Source organism: Colletotrichum truncatum, assembly GCF_014235925.2.
Source record: "Colletotrichum truncatum strain CMES1059 chromosome Unknown Contig_0004, whole genome shotgun sequence".
NCBI classification, from domain to species: Eukaryota; Fungi; Ascomycota; class Sordariomycetes; order Glomerellales; family Glomerellaceae; genus Colletotrichum; species Colletotrichum truncatum.
The window spans coordinates 438,990-456,786 of NW_027222401.1; the positions used below are offsets into that span (position 1 = coordinate 438,990).

Genomic DNA, 17,797 nt, shown 5'->3' on the forward strand with positions numbered 1-17,797 from the left:
TGTGAGTTGAAGATTGCCTGTAACGTCGTCGATGAACACAAAATAAGGTCATAATAAGTGGACCAACTAGAAGCGTAGATGACGCAGGTGCTATGGGGTCACTCTAGCAAGACATTCCAGCTCAGGCCAGTAGTTTGAGACTGGACAAAGTGAAAGTACTCTATTGTTGTATAAGGAATTTTGATAACTCTCTTCTGATCAAACATGTCAAATATCTCTCGCACCCATTCCAGCGTCTGAGACACAATCACTAATGTACTGGGAAGGCACCTTGATGGGTACACAGTTTCAATATCTCACGTTATAGTAATTAGCACTATATGGGTCCGTCGGTGACGCTACAACCGGCTCCCGCGGTGGCTGCCCGGGTTGTACTTCCGTATGATTCGTCGCTGACCGGGAAGGGATTCTGTGGCAATACCGATGCGGAGTGATGTCAATTGCACGTCCCCTTCCGTCCTCATCCACACTTTTTTTTTTTGGCTTGAGCGACCTCAGCTCATCAACCCAACGTCATCTTTCATCTCAGTTAAGAAAAGATATCGCGACAATATCAAAATCATGGCTTTGAAGGTTGGTATCGCCGGTCAATTCAGCGGTGTAGAAGCTCATAAATGCTGGCAGACACTCGGGGCCAAGGCCGCGGCAGCCTTGGATAAGGATTTGATGAGCACCGGCGCGTTTTCACTCGACCAGTTAATGGAGCTCGCTGGCCTCTCTGTCTCCCAGGCAGGTCAGTCTTTGAACGCAGCCCATTCAGTTTAGTGCAAATGGCTGACGCCAAGCCAGTCTACCGTGTCCACCCCCTCAGTAAGGGTTTGAACATTCTTGTGGCTTGCGGACCCGGTAATAACGGTGAGAGACGATGTCCAGCTCGCTCCCCCCATGGCTTGACACTCACGCAACATTAGGTGGTGATGGTCTCGTCGCTGCCCGTCACCTTCGTCACTACGGATACAAACCCAGCATATATTATCCAAAGCGGAGCAAGAACGAGCTCTACCAAGTGAGTGGTGATATATTAAACTTTTGTCTATCTCGTCGTTCGATTCGTGGACGCATAATACATGGGCAAGTGCTTTTTGAACAAAATACCAACCCTCTGTCAGCGACTCCTCGTCGTCGAGGCTTCGACGTCACATATTGACTCATTTTATCTGCCACCCAAGCTTCGCTATGCAATGCACAAACCTTCTGCTGTGCTTCCCCCCTTGAGAAAGAAAACGGCGGCAAAGTTTGCGTGTATATCATGCTGCCTTACATTTGCATTCCCCAAGGCTTCTCGGGGCCTGCCGTGAGTTGAATTGGACTAATCGTTTTTCTCAGCGACTGGCGCAGCAGTTGGTGGACTTGAACATTCCGTTCGTTGACGACTTTCCAACGGCCCTGAAGTCGACGGACCACATCGTGGACGCGATTTTCGGTTCGTTCATAATCACTTTTTCTTTGACTGTCGGTCTGCGCGCCTAACGTCGTGATCTTAGGATTCAGCTTCTCTGGCGAGGTCCGGGAACCCTTCCCGGCGGTGATCAAGGCGCTCGAGGAGACGAAATTGCCTGTAACATCGGTTGACGCTCCATCATCGTGGAATATCGAGGATGGCCCGCCATCGTCTGGCCTCGGCAGCTCTTTCCACCCTACAGTTCTCGTCAGCTTGACGGCACCAAAGCCTCTAGTGAAACATTTCAAAGGACGACACTTCGTCGGTGGAAGGTATGTGCTGAGATCTGAAGCCCCTTTAAACTAAGGAGTAATTTTTTTTTTGTTTGGCTGACCTTGGGAGCAGATTTATTTCGCCAGGTATTGCTGAAAAATACAACCTGGACCTTCCGCAGTACGAAGGCATCGACCAGGTGGTGGAAGTGGACAACAAGGGTCAGAAGCTGTAAACCAAATTTAGTAAATGATTTTCTACGTTCATGTTTCTTGGCTGCCGATCAAATCCGGAGGACTTACTATTAGTTTCTTGTGTCCAGGAGTTGTTGTCTATATAACCAAACAGCCTCCAACACGGCTGTTTGGACAGACAGGACTCGGACATCGGCCGTCGAGCATCTGCATTGGGCGAACTACAAGACCCTTAGGACACTCCAGAAGCGGAGGATGATATTCCTGGCAGAAAGCGACATAGACAAGGTAGAGTCTCCGACAGACTGGACAAACAGTCTTGTGCTCAACGCACATGAAAGCCGAATGAAGACGAATTCGCGCCTCTTGGACAGCGTCTTTTTGTTGTGAAGGATTCTGAAGTTGATGAGAGTAGACTTGTGTGCTCGGAAGAGGGCAACATGGAAGTGTTACAGTTCCTCGTCAAGACAAGGACAGGAAAGCGGATAATAGGCGGAGGAACGACCAGGCCTGGTGCTGACCAGCGTGCCAAACTGGCGGCCCAGATGTGGCTGATATAAACAGCAGATGTGGCTGCTGCCCCCCGGTCTGTATGCCGATCATCCAATGACACAGCGGGATTTGGGGAAGAATCGCCACACAGTCGGTTCCACAAGGACCCCTGCCAGGGCCGGAGCGTTTTTAACGACAAACGTTATGACGAGGGGTTATTGGAGGATGTCTCTTAATTTCTTGGGTTGACAGATGGGGACGGGGGGGACCGCTGAAGTTGGGTGTGAGGGACTCTGGTGGGCGAGTGCCACTGAGGCTGGACTAGGCGGAGGTGAGCGGCGGCCGAGAGGATTAGGGGGGCCCGGGTAGGCAGAGTAGAGAAAGGGTGACGACGAGGGGAGCGAAGGGAAAAGAAGGTGGAAGGGGGGGGGAGAAAGGTAAAATGGAACTGGACTCGAAACAACTTGAACTGACGGGAAGGGCAGGGCAACGAAAGGACAACGCAATCGCAACGCGGAGCAAAAGCGACAAAAGCGAAGCAGAGTCTAATCAGACTGGACAATTTTGATTTGTCTGGTTGGGTATATATTTTGGTACGTCCCATATCCCATTCTTTTTTACGATAATCCTAGTCCCCTCCCTTCAGGACCGGACGGGCCAGCAGATCAGGTAAGAGGGACGGACAGCATGTACAGAGTACCTTTGGGCAGTTTTTAGTACGGCATGGCCCCCAGAGGTAGGGTACAACAGTGGCAGGTGTGTTCAGCACTACAGAGTACTGCGACGGAACCAGAGCAAGATTTCCCCTTCCCCATCTGCAATCCCCAGGCTCAGGGTCAGTGCCAGTGCTGGGCAAGTACTATTAGAGGCCTGGGCCAGACCCCCCTGAGGGAGAAGGGGGGAGGGGAGGGGCGGGCAGTAGAGGAGAGTAAAGGTACTATGTAAGGTACAGGCTGCAAAGCCACAGTCGGTGGTGACCCTTACGGGTCCCAACAACAAGAAACGAAGGATGGAGGGACGGGTGAGCGGGCAAAAAGTTCGATGGGCTTTGATGGGGCATCTCTGCAACCGCAGCACTTGTTCGAGGCAGTCCCCCATTTAGTGCCCTACCGGAGCAAATGCTCCCATACCCCTGTGATAGGCCTCTGAAGCAAGACAGCGCTTACGGGGCCGCATGGAGCACTGCGTGGTACTACCGAACGGGACCCACTCTTTCGCTCTCGAACTGAGTCCACAGGCACCACAGAGCCACCCTTTTTTGCAGTGTTCTTGCCCGCTACGCTGTGGCTGTTCTGACCACGCCCGTCGCCCTTTCTTCGAACCCGCCGCCCCCCTTCCTAGTATGGCAGTAGGTAGTCGCTTCTTCTTGCCTGCCCACAAGGCAGTTGCGACGGCGTCCGGAAGCAAAGAGCCTATGGATGGAGATGGCAAAGTAGGCAAGAAGGGAAACCGAAGTTTCGAAGGGTCCAACAAGGATAAAGCGGGAAGTAGCAGGTACATATCGCCTACTCCTCCATTCCCTAGTCCCCTCGTGCCTAGAGTACGTATCCATTACCCGTACACCAACCCACATTCAAAGATCCCCATCTCATCCCATACCAGACAGACATGACCATGCCTTACCTCATCTCTTCCCCTACATCCCCTCGTCAACCGTGGTTTGTTTGCCTTGCCTTAAGGGCTGGGCCGCACTTCTGTGCCCCATCACGTTGCTGTAAAAAGCTCTTTTTTTTGTTTTTTTTTCTTGTCTCTTTTCCGTCAACCAACAATGGCGGGGTCGATACCTGCACCTTTGCCTATTCTCGCTTGCTCTCTCTCTTCTCTCTCAGCTGCTCGCTCGGATCCATCGAGGACGAGTCGTGCGTGTTGCTGGCTCTCCGAGCCCATGGGGCTGAATATCCTAGGAGCTCCAACATTCGCGTCGAATGATTTCCAGCCGCTGGACGATTAGCTCCGGACCGCAAGGACAAGCCAGGTGGCGGCAGACACACACATGACGGACGGCTCTTTGGATGTTGCAAAGAAAGCCGACAAATCCCATCCGGCCCGCCCGCATGGCTTTTTTTTTATTTTATTTTTTTTATTTTTTTTTACCCCTTCCACTGAGGGCCCCTCCCTACCATGTCGCGCTCTTTCAAGAAGGGAAAGTATCACGTCATAGACAGCTACGACGAAAAGGCACTTTGAAAGCGAGTGCTAGTCACCCTTGGCCGGTTGACGGCTCGAAATGATGTCCAAATTCTCCGACGTGGACAACACTTCGATGTTCTAGAATCTTCATAGCACTCCAGCCCGGACCGCTGTGATCCCCAATTGGCATATGACGACGTCGACTGATACCAATCTATCTTCGGTCGGCTCCCTTGGCCAGGCTAACCCCTAGAGGGGTTGGAGGCACATGGCAGTCAGATTGCCTGAGGGTCCCCGCAGTGCCTGCCCCTCGATGGGGGAGACACGAAAACTCACGGACATCGAAAGAGGCGGTGGCCAGGGGGTCCTATGCTATGCGAAATTTCCGGAGGATTCGAGAATCTTAAATCAGTGCGTTGGGCCGACCTTAGGACCCTGACGACAATGCCTCCTTGGCCTTTCCCGCCAGCAAGACACTAGAACACCGCTCATGGCTCATCTTTCTTTTGGCCCCCACCAACTTGAGGCTCATTTCCTCACTACGGCCGCGCGCATGTGGCAGCTGTCGCACAGAGATCCCAGCGGCGCATGTGTGCTGTCCTAAACAAGGCGGCCAGTTGGCGGTCGGAGGTAACGACCTTGTCAAAGCCGTGATCTCCTCATCAGGACCCTAAAACAAGGATCGCGCTGCTTCGGGTAGAAGAACATTCTCGCTCGTTGCATTTCATCCGTGATGCGACTCAATGGTGAAGGTACGTGTATCGATTTCACGGTCTTGGCCCATGTGATAGTAGGAAAGTCGTACGCACGCCATGCGAAACTTGTTTGCGCGCGGCCTCGAATACATTCCCTCTGGCGGTCAGCAGCTCGGCATTGAAGTACTCATCTGTCGCATTTGGGTCGAGCCTGGGAAATTTTATCGGTAAGCAAACCTCGGCCCACCATTGCCATCGCAATCGCAATTGTGCATTTCCGCTCTACCGTCAGCCCTCTTTAAAGTAAGGCACTTCGGCCGCAGACACCAACGGGGTCGAAGTAGACACCACAGAAACATTCAGTGTGGCGGATAACGGACCCTTCCGACTAGATTCAGCCGTTCTTGGTCACTCCATACAGGGGTCCAACAAGGGCCCAGCGCATCATGTTGTGATATGATCTAGCGGTTGTCAGTGGATAACGCAACCATGCTAATACACTAAAAAGCCGGAGGACCTCCGGTGGTCCCAGAAGAACGGATAGCGTTTCGGGTTCGAGATGTCGCTGTTGGACACAATGCGACTGCTTGAGCGGAGCGACAGGTAGAACCGGCAGGGTACCGCAGTTCTGCATCTTGTTGCGTGCTGTGACGGCTTGACGAAACTGGCCAAAATACCCCCAGCATGACACCCCCGCCAGCTCGACCCTCGAACCTAGCTCCATCTCTCTGGAGAAAGTCCTCCGCCCTTCAGCTCCATGTCCCGACTCACGTCATCAAAGTGGGCGCACGAATCTCACTGTGACGGCTTGAACACGCGCTGTCGACGCCCAACAAGATTGAGTTTTCATTCTGCCAGGTCACCCGGTGTCTTGACTACGACACCCCCCCGCCGAACACGCTTGTGGGTATCACTTCCGAGTCGTGCTGAACCCTTTGTAGGAAATCCCCTTCCCTTTCTGCATGTAATCTTTGACCGTGCGTGGTGTTTTGACGGCTGGCAACTGGCGGTGACCCCATAGCGGACCCCGCCTATACAACAAAAAGGGGGCTGCGGTCGCTCATCTCTGCAGTATCTTGCGGCGCCGTTTCCCATCTCGCACGTCGGGCCGCAACCATTCGACCGAGTACATCGAGTCCACTGTTAACTTACTAATGTTACGATATCCGGGCATTTACTTCCGCCGCCGTCTTCTCAAACGAAACCTGCCTTGTCCGCAATAACGACGACGTGGAACTAAGTCTCGGCATTGCATACGCCGTCTTCCCGTCAACCGTATTGTGAAAAGCCGTGTTTCGGACCCAGCTCCGCACCGAACAAAGGTACCACGAAAATCAATACCCTCTTAGGGCGCCGACTGTTATTCCGCAGCGGCAGTGATCGGTGAATCAACGTGGCTTCGCTGCTTGTCCAGACAAAACCATGCTCGGCGATCTTTTCCCTCCTGAGGCAAAATAGCAATTCGGCGATGCCGTGCCATTCGCATGTAGTGCATTAAAAAAATTTTGAAGACCCCCTTTCCAGTTACTTTTCTCTCTCGAGCTTGCCGCAGCTGCACGCCCTTGCGTCCGACGCATACATGGTTTGAGGGCATTCGCACTATCCTCAGGCGGGCACCTTTTGCCTTCCGCCACAAACATTTTTAGGACTTTGCAGGCTACTTTTGGTAAAATTGCCACATCGCGCTCCTTCAAGTCTTGGTTCTAAGTTCAGGCACGCGCAAACTGCAGCCGGTTGGTTCCGTAGATCAATTGCACATGCATCACGTGGTGCGAGTGCAGATGCCTTGCGGCTTGGTGTTTCGCGAAGATTCGAGCACTTTGGAGGAGGTCAAGTGGGGCGCATAGTTTGCGTCATACAAGGCGGGGGGCTAACGACATCTACAACTCGCTAACAAAGCCGCCAACGTCGTCAGTGGTTGTGTGCCGCAAGAGAGGGGCATTGAGTTTGTTTTGACGACTGACAATGGTAGTGGATGCTTGCTGCAAGGCCTTGCTTGTCATTTCCAAATCCGAGGCCAGCATAGGGGGGCATTGCGAGCTGTCATTGGCTTTCAGTGTTGTATTTTGTTGTACATGTACCAGCTCTACTTTGCCTTCCCACCTGCAGCCGTCGGTATCGCATGGGTTGTTATATCCATGTCTCAAAACAGCTGAATGGTCACATCGTGCCTGCCGATGAGTCAACCAGTAAACTCCCTGCATGAACGGGTATCTTGTTGAATTGCCATAAACTTCGGTTTACAGATCTAGTTTAGTACGTTGCCAACTCATCCTTTGTATCGTCTACTCGTCTACCAACCGAGATGAGATGACTCGAAGAAGTTCCGCAGGGGCAACGTGAATCCCAGTCAGCGGCAAACTATTAAGGCCAACGACATGTCAACACCAAAGATCAGTATCACGACCTTGCAAGCCACTTTACGAAACCGGTGGCGGCACTTCGTCACTGTAAGCCACGTTTGAATTTAGTAAAACTGATTGCAAGTACCCACTGCCCAATACGACACCGATTTTCACAAGCTCGTGATCCATCGTCTTGTACGCTCAAGCGGGACCTTCTCGTCCTCGAAAGCAGCCGTTTCCACAACATCCGAAAACGAACGGCGCATCTTGCCCCCCGAGTGCTGCTCAGACTCTCGAAACTGCTCCTTCCGGCTAGTGTAGGGCCAGGGGCAAGGGTGTGATACGGCCCTGTTTTCGTGAGGCAGGCTTCGCAACGGCCAGGGAAGAGGCGCGTCGTGATGGAATTTGTGAGGCCACGGTGGCAGAGGCGATTGTAGGACGTGCCGGGACATGGTTCGCGGTGGGCAGAGGCCAGGGCGTCGCAGTGTGGGCATCTGACGATGTGGATTGTGCACATGGTGAGACTGTGGCGAGTTGGATGAGCTGGCAATTTTGGTCTATATGTTCTCGATTGATTTAGTGTGAAAAACTTTTCATTGCTTGCGACTTGTGACTTGTGACGTCTCTTTGCGGGTTTGGTATAGTTGTTGGGGAAAGTGGTGGAAGTTTCGGCTCTTTCTGTTGTTGAGAAAGATACGAGCTTGAAGGGAGTTGGGTTGAGAGTGAATGTGTGTTGTTGGGTCGTGATAGCCTCAGGTGAATGTTTAGTGGAGACGGTTTTACGCCTGAGAAAAGTTTGGAGTGAGTGAGAGGTGGTTGTTGGTGGTTGTGGTGTGCTTTGGTATGAGGACTCGAAAGGTTTGAGAATTGGGCGTGAATCAAGGGTCGTTCGCTGATTTTGGTTTCTTGTGCTTGAATACTTGCTCTTGCCTGTTGAAGTTCAGTGAATCGTGATGAAAAGTGTGGTGTAGATATTCTTGTGTCGAATTGTGAGAATGAGCTGATATTACACTGCTTAACTTAACGATGCGAAGTCTTGGCGTGCCCGAGATTGTTATTAAAGTTATGGCTAATTGTTTGATTCCCAGCTTCATTTGACAACGATATGAAGGAGGTGTTCGTGTAACTGTGGCCAGAAATTCACTTTGGATGTGTTGCGTTATGTAGTATAGTGCTGTGGTGTGGTGTGGTGTGGTAAATTTGTTTGCATGTTCGAAAGGTTCAGAACACCAGGATCAATTTCAATGTTGTATCTCAAGGTCCATTGTTTTCTGCATCTTGAAAGCAAAGTATGCGCTGTGCAACACTCGTAATAGCGACGGTATGGAAATCGAGAGTATGTTTTTGTTTTGTTTCGTTACTACTTCTTAACTTGCAAAGTGGTTTACACACTAACTGAACCGACAAATGAAGAAAACAATGATCAAATGAAAAGCTGAATAGAACGTATGAGAGAACCTGGATCTAGGCAAAATTGAAGGTATCGTTGTCCTTTCTCTGCGTTTCTGTAATGTTTAAAAAGTGCAAAGTGCTGCAATTTATCAATCTACAAACAGTCTCCTCAACGCCAAGTCAGATATCAGAAGGGGTGTAAAGAGATACAGATAAAAGATACTAACAAAAGAATCAAAACTGATGAGAAACCAAGATAGCTAGTCGTAATTTGAAATGCCTCACGGCTTCGCCACTACAGGCCTCAGACTGCTCTTTTGGGCTGCTGTGCCAGCCAGGCGAGAGATACTCGAGTTGTTCGTTATGTCAAACAACGAGACTTCGGCCCCAAGCTCCTTGATAAGCCAAGAGCGGAGCTCAACTGCCGTGAGGGAGTCGATGCCATATGTGTGCAGCGGCTTGGCAGTGTCAAGATTCGACACCTCGATACTAAGCATCCGGGCAAGTTTGAGAAGCAGGGCATCCAGAACAACCTTCTCAGCCTCTTGCGAAGAAGATGCCCCTGCAAGAAGCGCCTTGTGGTTGACGACGGTTGTTGTCTCAGTCGCTGACGTCGCTTCGGTGTCTTTTTGCCCAAATTCTAGGTGGTTGAAGAGGGGATCCGCGCCCCAAAGCTGCGTCTGATAGCCCTCTGCTGCGGTCTCTTGTGGCAGCCAGAGGCGAGGGATGACTTGAGCTCGGGAAATATCTGTCGGCGCGCTTGCGGGACGACAGTGATAATCCAAGACAGCTTGGAGCTCAGCTTCCGAGATGTAAGTCCAGCCGCTGGAACGCAGGTATTCGAATAACTCGGGTTTCTCGGCAACATAGCCTACACCTTGGATGATGGGGAGATCGATGGAGACGGCATTGACGCCCTGGGAGGCTAGATGGCGAGCGAAGGCGTCTTGGAAGGTGCCACCAGCGGCATAGTTGGCTTGTTCTGGACCACCTGTTATCCCGATGGTCGATGAGAGCAAGACGAAAAAGTCCATCTTGTTGCCGAGGACGTTGTACAAGTTCCATGACGCGTGGACTTTGGGAACTATCGCTGCCTGCCATTGATGGAGGGACATGTTCTCAAACAAATTGTCCTAGCCAGGAGTTAACATTCAAATCATGTATGTGAGGGGTATCTGACTAACCTGAAGAACCATCGAGCCCTGTATGCAGCCCTTGATAGGAGGAAGGGAGCTCGAGGCTTGGGAGATGACGTTTCCCAGGGCATCGGCGTTTGTGATATCGCAAGAGGGTGTAATCACGTTGTCACATACTAATTGAAGCTCTTTGACCAGTTGCTTAGCGGAATCCTCGACTGGACCACGCCTTGAGAGCAAAATAAGATTCTTGGCACCTCTCGAGGCCATCCACCGCGCTACAGACCTTCCGAGGCCGCCAAGGCCACCGGCGATGACATAGGATGCATTGGGGTCAAAGTAGCTCATGGGTTGGCGGGTTGACAAGATAGGCACCAGGTCATTGTCGTGAGGCTCCATTACTATCTTGGTGCTTTGTCCTTGCGACCGGAAATGGTTAATGGCTTCTTGGGCTTGGCCGAACGAGTATGCAACAGGCGACAAAAATGAACTGATAGATTCCCAGTTGGTCAACACCAAGTCGGCCATGCGCTGGAATATGTCTTCTAGGCGAGCCAAATCGTAAGCTGCATATAAAGCAAGGTCGAAGGATTCAAGACGGATGTTGCGGCCTCTCGGCAGACGTGGGCCGGACTCGATGTCTTGTTGGCCGACATTGACAACGCGTCCGAATGGCGCGACGCACTCCACCATATCTTCGTAGAAGTCATTGTTGGTAGTGTTGATTAGAATGTTAACGCCTCGGCCATTAGTCATGCTCTGGAGTTTCTTCCGGATGGATCGGTCACGACTACCGAAAATATGATCTCCTGACACACCGCAAACCGTCTCCAAGGAGTCGCGCTCCTTTTGATTCTGAACGGTGGCAAAGACCTCAGCCCCCAGAAGCTGAGCAAGATGAATAAAAGCCTTGCCAAGATGAGACGAGCCGGTATGAATCAAGACTATGTCTCCTTTGCGAACAGTGCCCATGTCGCACAAGGTCGCGTAGGCTGTGGCATAATCTATTGGGATGGATGCGCCATGGGACCACGTCGCTGTGTCCGGAAGTTTGACCAAAAGACCATCCGTCGACCGAACGCGAGTCTTGAGAGCACCTGAGCTGGATAGACCGAAAACTCGATCGCCAACCTGGAACTTGGATGCGGACCCCGTCTTAGTGACTATGCCAGCTGCTTCGCCGAGCAATGATGATTCCTCTGACTTTTCGAGAGCTGAGGCCATCCAGCTGACTGTGAGCCCGCAGGCCATGGTCTTGAATTCAACCTCATGGTCTCCCAGCGAAGTGCCAAATATGGGGTCATCTTCGTATCGGAGGGAGTCAATTTTCCCAGCATTACCGACCTTGAGGCTAAGAGAACGAGAAGCCTCGTCTCCTAAGAGCTTGTCAACGACATTCAACGCTCCTGTTTGAGCCTGAATGTGGTTCGTGAGGTAATCCGCCTGGACCAGCCGAGACACATTGACCACATTGTTAATGACTCTAAAAGAGTTCTCAGTTTCATTTCGGACCATACGAAGTAATGACAGACACTTCTCTACCACAAGGTCTTCCGCCGCGGTTTGATCAAAAGCAAGAGTCAAGAATCTGACATTCGACCTCTCAGACCTTATCACTCTGGCAAGTCCTGTGACAAGCTCCGCATTCGGGTCTGACACACCACGAGTGACCCATAGAATGACCTTGCACTGGGTTATAACGCGCTTGAGAGCCTCAAAGACTTCTTTTGTCATGTCCATTAGAGTAGGGGTGTCGAACTCGGAAAGGACTACGCATGTAGCACCAGCCAGCTCCTTGACTGCTGTTGATGGCAAGGTGGTGATTTCGCATGATCCACCTTGTTGGCATATTTTCTTTGCTATTCCATCCGAAACATTGAGCTCTGTGGCTTCTCTGCTGGTGATGATGTAGTTTGGAGCAAGGCATCCTGTCGTGTCATCTAGACTGGAAGCGGTGGAAACAAGGATTGAACTCATCTGATGAGGCGATCCTGAAAAGTCTTCTAGAACAATATCGAGGCCACCGAATCCAGAGTTGATCAAATGGTTGTCCCACGAGGGCGCAGACATCAGCGGACCCCAGATCCGGTCCTTGTCTTCTGACAGCCACCATCCAGGGAGGACACCAAAGCAAAAACTTCCCAGCAAAACGGCCGTGTTGGTGATTTCGAAAAGGAGAAGCTTGCCGCCGGGTTTGAGTAACTTGCGGACATTGCGGAGTGTATCGTCAATCTTCTTGGTGGCGTGCAGGACATTGGCCGCGACGACCAAGTCATACTTGCCAGCTGTGAAGCCCTGCTCCACCGGGTCATTCTCGACATTCAAGACGCTAAAACTCATCCTTCCAGCCTGATTGAAGTTTTCCTTGGCTTGTTCGAAGAAGGAAGGCGAAATGTCTGTGAAATCGTAATGCTTAAATCGCGGTCCTTTCTCAGTAAGTTTCGCTATGACAGGGCGCGTTGCTCCTCCTGTTCCGGCACCAATTTCAAGTATTTCCATGGCTGGGTTCTTGTGAGCCAGAGCATCCAAGTAATTACAAAGCTGCGTGTAGCATCTCTTCGATCCGAGGCCGTTACGGTAGACGTCTTCTGCGAGCTTGTCCTTGAAGATGACGTCGAGAGGGTCGCGCTTTCCATGGAGCATCTCAGACAAGGCGTTACCAACTGCAATTATCAACTTTCCTTCACTAGCTCCGCTGGCAACCACTCTTCTTTCGAGCTCCGGAATGCTCTCGATTGGCTGCTCTGATTTTTGACTGACAACGTGCTGGAACCATTTGACGTATCGTTGATGATGCCATGCCATCTGAGCTATGCTATCCTTTGGAACATTGTCTACGAAGCGGCGGATGTAAGCCAGGCAAAGCGCTTCACAATCCTGCATCCAGGAAGATGGGTCATCCTTCTTCTCCAGAGGCAATCCGAAGACTTCCAAAGCTTGTTGCTTGTTCAGGAACGCAGGGTCTGGCTTCCAAATAAGGTTATAAGCTGGATGCATTGCTGCCTCTGAAGCCGTCAATGACTCTTCACCACTGATTGTCCTGTAGACCAAACCAGTCAGGGATACCATTGTTCGACCCTGTTTGGGATTTATGGCAGAGGCGTCACCAACTACCTCGCTTCTTCCACGAAGTCGAGACTCGGCAGACACCTGGTAGATGTCATGGGGCAGGTCGGACTGTGCTGAGATCCAACCATCTGCCAAATACGTCGGCACCCTAGTAACCTTGGAGTGCCTGGGGCTCAAGACTAGAGGAGCCAGGTTGGCATGCACGATGGCGTCCAATGTCGTTGGGTGTACCAAGTGAGGCTGAACGTATTGCTTTGGCATTATTTGCTCTACCTTACCCCTAGGGTAGTCGACAGTGGCAGAAATATTCAGGTCCTGCCCAAGTCGCACGCTGCTCAGAGTTTTGAATGTAGGACCGAAATCTAATCCCGCTTCTTGAAAGTTATGGTAGAGTTTCTCGGCGGATATCTTTGTTGTGCTGATGCCACCGCTTTCCTGACTTTGTCCATAATCACTTGAATCGATGAGGCCTTCGTTGAATGCTGCTTCCGTTTCATACTCTGTTTGTACAAAACCATGACAGTGCTCTCTCCATTCATCATCTTGCAATGTCCAGAGCTGAAACTCTTGCCATGCCGAAATAGTCGATAGACTGGTCTCTCGGTGTTGGCGTAGGAAAAATTGCGACTCAACTCCGTGGGCATCGTCCGGAATTTGTAGCGCCAACTTGAAAGATACGTCCTTGAATCTGAAGCCCTTCAGTGTTTTGCTCTTATCAGCCACCTGCCGGCTAGCCTCAATGGCCATGACTAGCATGCCAGCGGCGGGGTAGAGAACTTCACCAAGGACCTTGTGATCCTCTATCCATGGGTTTTCGCTGAGGCGGATGTAGTTTCGCCACGCCGCATTGTTCTTGTTTAAGCCAGGCACTGGAGCGCCCAAGAGCTCATGGCGTCCTACTTTCCTCAACCTAAAGTCGTCACTTAGAGTACTCTCAACCCAGTACTCTTTGGAATGATCAAAAGGGTAGGCCGGAAGGTTTGTCAACATCAGCGGCTTAGGCCCGTATGGTTCGTCTGCATCGTTGACTTGTGCAAAGTCTATTTTATATCCCTGACAGAACAGAGATCCAACTGCTTGCAATGCCGTTTGGACACCTGAAATCTTGCGTTTTAACACAGAATGATAGTCCACTGATTCGCTGCTTCGGACTTGTTTGGTAGTGCTGAGAAGTGGTCCTTTCAGTGCACCATGAGGCCCGATCTCCAGAATATCGGTGATGGGCTCGACATGAGGTTGGCCAACGATAGGTTTGTTACCAGCATCAACACCGTTGACACCGTTCACTTTCTTGATGCCGTTGATATGGCCATTAACGTTTGGCCCGGAAGTGCCCTTAAGCATCTCCGTGACCGATTCGGTGAACCTAACGGGAGACACCAAGTTCTTGACCCAATATTCGGGTTGGCGCAGTTGTGATAGCGATATTGGCGCACCAATTGTCGAAGAATAGAACTGAGGCTCAAATGGTGCCTTGAGAGTGCCCGGCTCAAGTTGTCCCATCACCTCGAGGTACTCGTCGGCCATTGGCTCCATGTACTGGGAATGGTAAGCAATCTCAACGTTCAACTTCCTGGCGAAAACCCTTCCTTCGCCAAGCATGGCAACAAGCGTCTCAATCTTCCTGGCATCACCGCTGACGGTGTGGCTGTTTGCGCTGTTCATGCAGGCAATTTGGAGAGTACCGTCGCCTCCGAGCTGATTGACACGGTCAATTGCAGCCTCTGTGCTTGCAGTATCAAGACCGATGGCAGCCATACTTGTCTTAGGTCGAGATTCCGCGCGGGACAGCTTGGCACTCAGTTTTCCGCGGTAGTAAGCAACCTTCCATGCCGCTTCCCGGGAAATGGCACCAGCAGCGTATGCTGCGGCAACTTCGCCTGATGAATGGCCAGTGATGGCGTGAGGATAGATGTTCCAGGTAGAGAGGAGATCCACCAGAGCGACTTGCAGAGCCGTGCAAATTGGTTGACAGAACTCAGGGTCGTCGATTCTTGATGATGTTTTAGGCTTGGAGAGCTCAACTAATCTACCTGTTAGTGTGACATTTTTGCTGCGTAGATCGAGAAAACTTACATGTCAAGGACCAGCTGCAACCAAGGTCATTCAGATACCTATCGGCTGCCAGAAGGCTTTCTTGGAAAGCTCGATACACCATCAAATCCATGCCCATTGTCGCCCACTGTGCCCCCTGGCCAGTGAAGACAAAGGCTAAGCGAGGACTTGACTTTGCTCTCGCTGGCTTGGGAACATATTCAAGAGCTTTCTGCAGCGCTTTTGGTGAGTTGGCAATACCGAATGTCCTCCAGGCATGCAGGGTGCGCCGAGAGGCGAGTGTGTAGCTCAGGTCTCTTAAGTATTGCAAATCGCTAGCTTCCTCCGCCTCGCTTGCTGTTTTGGAAGCGAGATGTTCCTTGTATGAATCCTGAAGACGCGATAGGGCAGTTGGATCATTTGCCGACAGAACAAAAAGACGTGGAGGAGTCTCGCTCAACTCCGTTCCATATTCATTTAAATTCACGCCACTGTCCCTTGGACGATGAAAGCCGTTGACCTGGCCTAGTCATTCAAAAGTTAGCCAGGCTTGGTAATGAATTCTTGATTGAGGCAACTTACGTGTTCCGTTCACTCCGTTGGTACCATCATGACCATTAATTCCATTAGCTCCATTGCCTGTTGGAGGCATGAACTGGGTGGGTATCTGAGGAGTAGCATGAGTCCGGTGATTGCCAACGAGCCGGTGTGCCTTCAAGAAGTTCAACGCATCATCCATTACCACATGTGCGTTGCTTCCACCAACACCGAATGAGTTGATGGACATGCGACGCAACCCCTGTTGCGGCCATACTGTGGGCTCAGTTGGAAATTTCAAATTCCAAGAGTCCAAGATCTTGGGATTTTTCTTCTCGTGCCAGATGTTTCCAGGAATTATGCCACTTTCCAGAGTCAGAATTCCCTTGATGACAGCAGCCACACCAGCAGCGCCCTCCAAGTGACCGACATTGCTTTTCAGGGCGCCGACATAGAGAGGGTCGTCTAGAGATCGATGGGGGGCGAAGACCTCAGCAAGGGCACTCGCCTCGATGGGGTCTCCTACAGGTGTGCCCGTACCATGAGCCTCAGCGAAGCGTGTTAGCGACGGGTCCAGCCCAGCCCTGGTGTAAACATGTTTGATTAACGCGACCTGGCCGGCCTTCGTCGGTTGCGTGATGCCGGGTGATCTGCCGTCCTGGTTCGTCGATGAGTTCCGAATAATAGCACGGATCGCATCCCCGTCTCGTATAGCGTCGGATACCCGCTTTAAGACCAGGGCACCGAAGCCTTCACCGCGTGCGTATCCGTTCGCGCGGTGGTCAAAGCTGTATGACTTGCCATCTGGACCCAGGACACCCGCCGCATCGAGTTTAAGTGTCATTTCGGGTGTTAAGATAAGGTTGCATCCGCCGACAACGGCCTAAGATGGTCGGTCAGAAGAGTACTGGAATTTTGAATATCCATCCTCCCCCACAGATTAAGCTTACCATGGACACTTCTCGGAGCTTTAAGCTCATACATGCTTCATGCACGGCTACTAGACTACTAGAGCAAGCAGTGTCGACTGTTATACTTGGGCCCCTGAAGTCAAAAAACCACGAGACTCTATTGCTCAGCATGCTCGCCACTGTTCCCAGTGCCGAGTACTTATTTGGAATATCCAAGTCCTTTGCGATGTGATCATTGTAATCAGCCGTGAAGCAGCCGACGTACACGCCGGTTTGTGATCCAGCAACTTGGTCGAGGGGGGTTCCAGCTAAATGGCGAGTTGATCAGCACCAACCTCAACGACGTCTTGTGGCAAATGTCTCATTTTCTTACCATTTTCGAGCGCCTTGTAGACACATTCTAGCATGCCACGCTGTTGCGGGTCGATACTCCTTGCTTCAGTTGGTGTGATGGAGAAAAAAGGAGCATCAAAAGCCTTGATGCTGCCCTTCAGGAAATGACCATGGCGAACCCTTGTCTGGGTACTAAGTGTCAGTTTCTGGGTTGAAATCGGACAAGCAGTAGCCAGAATAGACTACTTACCGCTCCACTCCTTTCGGCATCAGGGTGCCAGAATGCATCTGCGTTGTATCTCTCTGGCGGAACTTCTGTCCGGGCAGATCTGCCAGCTAGCAAGGACTCAAAGAATCGCTCAGGGGTATCTCCGTCTCCAGGAAGCCTTGCACTTAAGCCTACAATAGCAATGGGGTCCCCCATGATGTAAGCCGATCTTGTTCACAATTAATCGTTCTGCCCAGGTCCGAGCGTTGAGTTGCGGTGAGAAGGGATGGGTGGCTATGTCGGAGGATAATCAAGAACAAGGACACCAGAAAAACTTAGACCAGAGCTCCACGGGAGAAGAACACATTTACATAAAATCCACCAACGTCCAAGTTAAAATTACTTGAGGATGAACTGGCATAATGCGGATATCTGTAATCTTCAATGCTATGGGCAGGCTATTTGACCCTTGTCGGCTACCAGTGAAGCTGGCTGCATGCAGTTCGCCATGGACTTGAAATTGGTCATGCAAAGCAGCTGCTTAGTTGTACAAACTCAAGAAAGCTTGCAGTAACGCTGCGTGGGTTCATGTCGCCATCTCCGTTGTTGCTCAAGCTGCAATGGAGTTGTGGCCCTCATGCAACGCTCCACTTACATTCTCGTGGAA

At 51.3% G+C, this 17,797-nt stretch overlaps 4 protein-coding genes across 4 annotated transcripts; 1 reads left to right on the plus strand and 3 right to left on the minus strand.

Moving 5' to 3' along the window:
* Positions 1-561: 561 nt before the first annotated feature.
* On the plus strand, positions 562-1,889 carry CTRU02_206903 (ai-bp family protein; the record flags this gene model as incomplete). Its single annotated transcript, XM_036733630.1, has 7 exons — positions 562-573; positions 625-733; positions 790-855; positions 912-1,006; positions 1,327-1,423; positions 1,485-1,713; positions 1,787-1,889. 7 exons carry the CDS (start codon positions 562-564, stop codon positions 1,887-1,889), a joined length of 711 nt encoding a protein of 236 aa, XP_036574661.1.
* Positions 1,890-1,986: 97 nt separating this feature from the next.
* On the minus strand, positions 1,987-2,184 carry CTRU02_206904 (uncharacterized protein; the record flags this gene model as incomplete). Its single annotated transcript, XM_036733631.1, has 1 exon — positions 1,987-2,184. One exon carries the CDS (start codon positions 2,182-2,184, stop codon positions 1,987-1,989), a length of 198 nt encoding a protein of 65 aa, XP_036574662.1.
* Positions 2,185-7,610: 5,426 nt separating this feature from the next.
* On the minus strand, positions 7,611-8,027 carry CTRU02_206905 (uncharacterized protein; the record flags this gene model as incomplete). The annotated part of the gene is made up of 1 exon (XM_036733632.1): positions 7,611-8,027. One exon carries the CDS (start codon positions 8,025-8,027, stop codon positions 7,611-7,613), a length of 417 nt encoding a protein of 138 aa, XP_036574663.1.
* Positions 8,028-9,183: 1,156 nt separating this feature from the next.
* CTRU02_206906 (polyketide synthase) lies at positions 9,184-17,346 on the minus strand (the record flags this gene model as incomplete). Its single annotated transcript, XM_036733633.1, has 7 exons — positions 9,184-10,035; positions 10,087-15,131; positions 15,184-15,666; positions 15,724-16,561; positions 16,629-16,897; positions 16,963-17,107; positions 17,173-17,346. The coding sequence occupies 7 exons, from the start codon at positions 17,344-17,346 to the stop codon at positions 9,184-9,186; spliced, it is 7,806 nt and encodes a 2,601-aa protein (XP_036574664.1).
* Between the last annotated feature and the right edge of the window lie 451 nt (positions 17,347-17,797).